The sequence below is a fragment of the Galeopterus variegatus genome, unplaced genomic scaffold, assembly GCF_000696425.1.
Source record: "Galeopterus variegatus unplaced genomic scaffold, G_variegatus-3.0.2 Scaffold1140, whole genome shotgun sequence".
In the NCBI taxonomy this organism is placed as follows: domain Eukaryota; kingdom Metazoa; phylum Chordata; class Mammalia; order Dermoptera; family Cynocephalidae; genus Galeopterus; species Galeopterus variegatus.
Window position 1 is genome coordinate 231,184 of NW_007727251.1, and position 7,405 is coordinate 238,588.

The 7,405-nt window shown below is 42.6% G+C and overlaps 1 protein-coding gene across 3 annotated transcripts in view; it reads right to left on the reverse strand.

Moving 5' to 3' along the window:
* Positions 1 to 7,405, reverse strand: part of AKAP12 (A kinase (PRKA) anchor protein 12) — a 93,247-nt gene that overhangs the window by 20,545 nt on the left and 65,297 nt on the right. Inside the window, exon 1 of one of the 3 annotated variants that reach the window (XM_008575121.1) lies at positions 3,114 to 3,201. The exons of the other annotated variants lie outside the window; for them this stretch is intronic. Within the exon in view, the coding sequence (XP_008573343.1) occupies positions 3,114 to 3,138 (25 nt within the window). The 5' untranslated portion in view covers positions 3,139 to 3,201. Of the gene's footprint in view, positions 1 to 3,113; positions 3,202 to 7,405 lie in introns of those variants that run through there. 3 annotated transcript variants of the gene reach the window in all.

Below are 7,405 nucleotides of genomic sequence, written 5' to 3' on the forward strand. Positions count from 1 at the left end.
AAAAAGGAAAAAAAAAAAGAAGAAAAAAGAAACAGCCATGTTCAGGGTAATTTTTTCTCCTCTTGTAAAATGATTTGCATGGGGAAGTGTATTATAAATACAGATGCTCCTCACCTTAAAATGGGGCTATGTTCCGATTAATCTATAGTAAGTTGAAAATAGTGCAAGTCGAAATGCGTTTAATACACGTACACTTAACCCACTGAACATCATACCTTAGTCCAGCCTACCTTAAATGTGCGCAGAACATTACATTAGCCTACAGTTGGGCAAAATTATCTAACGCAAAGCCTGTTTTATAATAAAGTGTTGGGTTAGCTCACTTGGGAGAGCACAGTGCTGGTAACACCAAGGTCAAGAGTTCAGATCCCCTTACTTTCTGGCCAGCCACCAAAAAATAATAATAATTAGGCGTTGATTATTTTGTGTAATTTATTAAATACTGTACTGAAAGTGAAAAACAGAAAGGTTGTATGGGCACTGTAAGTACGGTTCCTACTGAATGTGTATCGCCATCAAAGTTGAAAAATTGTAAATTGAACCAGGGACCACTTGTAATCTAGAACTAGCATGAAATCTGAAAAATTCTTTCTTCCCCAGTTCACTTTAAAGATAAAGAATAATGATGTCCTAATTTCTCATGATCCTCTACAGTTTACAAAGTATCGAGATTATCAGTTAATCTCAATAATGTGTGTGTCAGGGAAAATAGGAATGATACTTTCCAAATTCAAAAAGCATTTTTTGGCTGGCATGCCATTGATATGTGGGTGGGGAAGGGGGACCCCTCTTTCATTGTCCTGTCAAATCACTTATTTTCCAATTACTAAGCTAAGTTATTGCTAACAGGATGTGAGGGAAAGCAGCCTCAGGAATGGCAATCACATGTAATGTGAATAGTCAATCATTTCTTAATTCGAATTCTGCTGCATGGATTTCAGTGCTGTGTGTGAACCAAGTAGGGGGAAGGGGAAATAAGGGTTAGTATGAAGTGAAAGCTTTTCCCTACTTTCAGAAATGAAAACTCAGTCCTAAGTAACTCCTACAAAAATGCCACCAGTCCTGTTAATTAATTGTGAAATTTAAACACATACCTCCTCAAATAATGTAGTACTAAAGAGGACTACAATAACTTTCTCCCACATTATTTAAATAAGTAATCCCAAAGATGCAAGAGACCTTTAATATTTAGTTAATCCTGGGCTGGCCCCTGGCTCACTTGGGTGAGTGTGATGCTGACAACACCAAGTCAAGGGTTAAAAGATCCCCTTACTGGTCATCTTTTTAAAAAAAATTTTTTTAAAAAATTTACAGACTATGATCATAAATCTTTCTTATCAGCATTAACTTGCAGAGGGGAAAAAAAAGGTCAGCTGAACTCCCTTATATTTTTTTCTCCCATCAGAAAATGTTTACTTGCTGTTAAAATTTTGGAGTTAACATTTTCTGAGTACTTTCTTATTACCAGGAAAAAGTGCGAAACATTTTCTGAGTACTTTCTTATTACCAGGAAAAAGTGCGAAATTCTGCCGCATCCTCCATATCCACATTGTAAGAAAGGTAAAACTCATGAAACAATAGATCCAATTACTTGGGTTTGCCTTAAAAATTAGTCCTTCTAACTGTTTCCGTTCATTTTTCATTCCACTGGGATTATCTGAACCAACTGTTAAAAGCCCCCTCAAAGTGCCCCAAGTTTATTAACCCTTAATTAGTGCTAAAAAGGGCCATCTTCCTTTGCCATAAGAAACAGCATGTGATAAACTAATCAAACAATAAATATCATAAAAATTGTGTGCACAAAAGTACTCAGAAAAAAGTTTATGATCTCAGAAGCCCCACTCCCAGCTGGGACTCCCCACAAACCACACAGCTTCTGTCAGCATTGGGTATTTGCATATTTCATTCACAGAAAAATAAATGTTTTAAAAAATGGAGAATTTTGTGTTTTTAATTTTTTCATTTTGTACAGTCTGTTAAACCATAGTTTCTAGGTATCATGTCAATTTTCATGCTAGGTAAATGGCAGAAAGGCTAGCCAAGTCAACTTGGGGAACAAATTCTAAGGAAATCTCAAAGTAAACAAGCTAATCTATAGGAAGTGGGAGATATTTTTAGTTTTGCTAAACTTCCACATTCACTTAAAATTCCATAGGAGGGCAAGGCTTTGCAGAAGCACTTATATTGAAAAAAATTTTAAGTTCTAGAAATTCTACACTGTGCTATTAAAATAACATATAGACAAAAAGAGCTGTTCTAACAGATCTAAATTAGCAAATGGAGTTTAATTTTCTTAATGGGGGGAAAAGGGAGAGAGGGCGAGAAAACACGCAGGCTCCTACGGAGTCAGGCCACGGTACAATTGCCTAAATTACCCGGTGTCAAGTTAAAGCAGCTGTAAGTGCATTCTGAAAGTTTCATGTATGTAACTTATTTGCTAGAAGTAGGTATTCCGTATTATAATTCATACTCAGAGCTAGATTCCTAGTAAGCAAGCTTAAAAAACATACATTTTTTTAACATTTATTGCCTAACTGGTGGCCTGTCCACCACCAATTTTATAGTAACTATGGCTATATTAAAACCACCACTTAAACCAGAGCTAAAATTGCAGTTCCCTGCGTTGCCAAGCGTACCTTTATTCAGAGTTCCTAACAAGCAAGTCAAAATGCCAAACACTTGCAATTTCTCCCAAGAGGGATTTATTTTGTTCATGACTACAGCCAAGAGATTAAGCTTTCACACTATTAAAATCCACACAAATGTGACCTGTTTCTATTGAGCTGGCTGCTGCCCTTCCTCTCCATAGCCCCCTTGCCCCAGGGGAAAAGGGTTCAATCCATAGCAAAATACCTTCAAAGTCTCCCACAGGCATCATCAGGAAGATTCTTGCTTAGGCAAAAGTTAAACGCTGTGTTTGTCTGGTTGTTGCCAAACCAAAGAGAGAATTCTCTTCTGATCAGTCAGTGCACGGAGGGAAACCAATGTCCCTCGTGTCCAGCCCCAGACCTCCAGGGCTCCCCATCCAAACGCACATTACAGAAAAGAAAGTACTTTTCCTGCCCGGTGCCTGTCACTGAGGGAGAACAGAACAGAACCGGCTCGTGCCTCACCTGTGATCGTAATGGTCCCCAGCATGTCTTAGGGCACAGCTCGGAGCAGCAGCGGGACAGCCGGTCCTCGCCCTTCTTTGGCCGCTGGCTGAAGCCCCTGCCTCCTTCCTGCCAACCCCGCGTAGTCTTCGTGGGATCAGAAAGAGCGAAGCGCCAAGTCACCCTCAGGGATCAGGAGCAGCACAGGTGCCCTCGGAGCTGCCGGGCGGGGACTCGTTTCCCCCGCTACTTATAGGGGACCGCCCCTCCCCCGCTGCGCTCCGGGACCGGGACCGGGAGGGGGGGGGGCGCGAGCACCTCTTCCCGGACTTGGCGCCACAATCGCGAGTCACGTGCTTCATCTTAAGGGCGAGGACCCTCCCCGGAGCTGCGCCGTCGAGGTCGGCCGGCTCTGCAGAGACCCAGGGGGAGTTCAAAAGGGGCTGCGACAAGTAAGACCCGGCGCAGCAGCATCTGACCTCAACGGCGACTGCATTCCTGGTACCCACAGGCTGCTGTATCTCAGCCTTTAAAATTATCTAAAGGAAATAACCGCACAGATACTAACTCCTCTTTCAATTTTTAATGCTGTGTTGTGTGTCCTTAAGCTTGTTTAAAGGCTGATGAAGTGCAAAACACTGTTCCCTTTTTAGCACCTACAGTATTTTATATTTGCACCATCTGTCACACACACACACACACACACACACACGTGTGTCGCTGATCTGAGGCCCGGCAGCTCTCAGTCGTCCTGTGCCCTGCACTCGGGATCGCTGTTACAAGGCGAACCTTCTGTCTTCCACACTTGATCAAGGAAACTTATAAAAAGCAGAAATACACGAGCATTGAGTCTGGGCTTTGTTTTGCTGTTGCTGTTTTTTAATGATAGAAGTTCGCTAAACTTTGACATCACACTATGCCATATTCCACACTCTGGAATATGGCATATGCCATATGGTATATGCCATATACTATCACATCTCTAATATACAAGCACACGGCCTGGACATCAATCAGAACTTACAGTAAAATTTCCTAACATTTCAGGCAGCCCTAGAGTTCTTCAATTTTTTCACTGAAGCTTCAGATTTGTTCTACCTAAAGACACGAGTGATAAATGAGCTGGCTGCTCTCACAACGTTGACAGGCCAAAGATGGCAGGCCAGCTTTCTGTTAGGTGAGTCCATCAGGTCCCCTGGGGGTGTTCCCCTCTTTTCATTTTTTTCCTCTTGATCACTTCATGCTTTGCCTGTCTGACCCCATGAGCACAGGCTCTTCCCCTAAGCAAACAAAAAGAAAGGTTTTACTACGGCTCCTCTCTGCAATTCTTACTCATTATTGCTTGAAGGTGGAGGGAGCGCGGGAAGGCTCGGCGTGGACCAGAGTGGGCATAGCAGAGAAGGGCGCGGGAGGAGAGGAGAGTCGAGGGGAAGAGGGCTGGAGACCCCAGGCCAACAGGCTGGCGTGGCACGGAGTTGCTCTTTCTGGCCGCCAGGGGGCGCGGTGCTCCACTTTCAGGCCCGGAGTGAGTAAAGCGAGGGCCGCTTCCTCACAGAAAGTCAGACCTTGTTACCAGAATCAGCTTCAGCCTCTCCAAAGACCTGGCTTCCGTCTGATATTCTGGCAAACACCCAGGCTGGCCTTCAGTCCACGCGGGAACAGGGAGTGATGGGCCTTGTCCTGCCTCTTGCCTGGGAGCTGCCTGCCAGACAGAGCCACCTACCTTCCCCAGAGGAGTCTTAACTTTAGTTCACAAATTGCTTTAATTATAATGAGGGCCTGGTGTGTGTGAAATGCTGCTGGTACTAATGGTCCGTCCCCCGCCCCCGCCCACACAGCTAAGGGGCAAGGGCAGCTCCGCCATTCCTCTGCTCCCAACACTATTCTCCCAACCCCAGAGAGTCCCAGCTGTGCAGATCATGGATATGGAAAACTCTGGAGGTTGCATTAATGGTCTGCATGAAACAAGCCCCTTCCCCAAAGTTGTCCCAGGAGCGCCAGGTGACCTCAGGGAACTGAGGTCTCCGTTCTGCATCACTTCTCAGAACCAGCTGTTGGCGACAACACATGGCCACATCATACCCATGTTCAACACATGGGTGCGACCTTGCCTAGCTGTATCACCAGCTCCTTTCCTTTCTGTAAGTCCAAATTCTAACCACAGGACAAGCAACAGCTATTCCCCTGAGCTGGAGAGGAAAAAACTTCATCTCAAATTCACTTAAATTTTTTCTGCCTCTTAAAAACAAATTTAAGACCCAAAACATTAAAAAAAAAGGTGAATGTATGGATAGTCAATTTTGCACTTAAACTTTTTTTCTTTCGTTTTGTCACACTGGTGAAAACATAACACATCTGATTTGATATTCCTAAAGAGGTAGTTAAAACCACAAGGCCGAGCAATAGATCATGCGGCAAGTTGTGGACTCTCTTCAGCAGATAGTTCTCCTTTGATCTCTACCTCTAAGGGTAATCAAGGACAGGGTGTGTGGCACAGCTGCCCAGAAAGCCTCTGTGTGTCTGATTTACAAAGAGAAGTCATCAATCAGGATAAACCAAGGAGTAAAGATCAGACATAAGGTCAGGGTGCAATGCAGGCAACTTTCTTTTGTTATCTCCTCCATTCTGCTAGTTTTTGTTAAATCAGAATTTTTAGAGGAAGATATCACCACCCAAAGCAAAAATTACAGGGAAATGTTTACCATATAAACAGGTGACTGATAGAAAAAGTGTTTTCCCAAATCTGCATAGTTCATTCAACTAATATTCACCAAGTTCTCACTCCATATTTACTACTTTAAGCACTTTATTATGCTACACACCCAGGGGTACAATTAGATATTGTCCCTGGCCTCAGGGAGCTCAGTCTTGGGTGGCAGACATACCCCGAGGAAGAGGTGGGCATGCTGCAGCTTAGCTCACCTCTGAGATAACATCTGAGCTAGACTCTGAAAGGAGAGAGAAGGGCTCAATTGGTCAGAGCGCACTGTTAACAGCAAGATCGAGGGTTCGGTTCCGCAAGCCAGCAAGCAGACCCCCTCTCCAAATAATGAGAAAGGAAAGAGACACCCCCTACCTGGGGCATAGAGGAAGGCAGTCACAAGGAGCATGACATTTAGGGAATTATGAGTGAGTTCTTTATAGCTATAAGCTCATAGTCTACTAGAGGAGGAAAGGGCCAGAGACAATAACTGGAAATGAGATAAATAGAATTACATTATGAAGGGTCATCAAATGGTACCTCAAGAACTTTGTAAGAAATACTAATTGAAAAATGGGCAAGAAATCTAAATAGACATTTCTCAAATAGACAGATATACGAACGGCCAATGAGCACATGAAAAGATGTTCAGCACCGTTAGCCATTAAGAAAAGGTAAATCAAAACCACTTCACACCCACCAGGAAGACTAGAATCAAAAACCCTCCTACATGGCTGGTGGGAGTGTAAAATGGTGCAGCTGCTTTGGAAAATATCTGGTGGTGCCTCAAAATGTTATTAAATTTCCCATATAACCCAGCAATTTCCCTCCATATATACTCAAGAAAAATGAAAACATATGTCCACATAAAAACTTGTACATGAATGTTAATATCAGCATTATTCATAATAGCTAAAAGTAAAAGCAACCCAAATGTCCACCAACTGATGCAGGGATAAATAAAATTGGGTATATCTATACGATGGAATATTAGGCAGTAATAAAAAGGAAAGTACTGATACATGCCATAACATGGATGAACAACAAAAAAAAATTAAGTGCAAGAAGCTAGTCACAAAAGAGCACATACTGCTTAATTCCATTTATATGAAATGTCCATAAGAGGCAAATCTATAGACATCAAATAGATTATTAGTTACCTAAGACCAGGGAGTTGGGGAGAGAGGGAGTGATGGCTAACAGGTGTGGGGTCTCTTTACGAGGTAATGAAAATGTTCCAAAATTGGTTGAGATGATGGTTATACAACTCTGTGAACAAACTAAAAACCACTGAGTTGTATACCTTAAATGGGTCAACTGCATGGCATGTGAATTATATCTCATTAAAGCTGGTCTGTTTATTCGTTGTTTATTCTTTCTTTTTTTATTAGTATATTTATAATTACACAATATAATTGATTTTCATGGCCCTTTTACCAATCCCTCCCTTTCCCGAGTCCCTTTCCTCCTTTCCCACCCCCAGCAGCCTCAATTCTGTTCTCTTCTCAAGAAGTTAAATTATTGTGATTGTTTTTTTTTTTTGTTTTTTTGTTTTTGTCTTTTTCATGACCGGTAAGGGGATCACAACCCTTGGTGTGGTGTCACCCACACC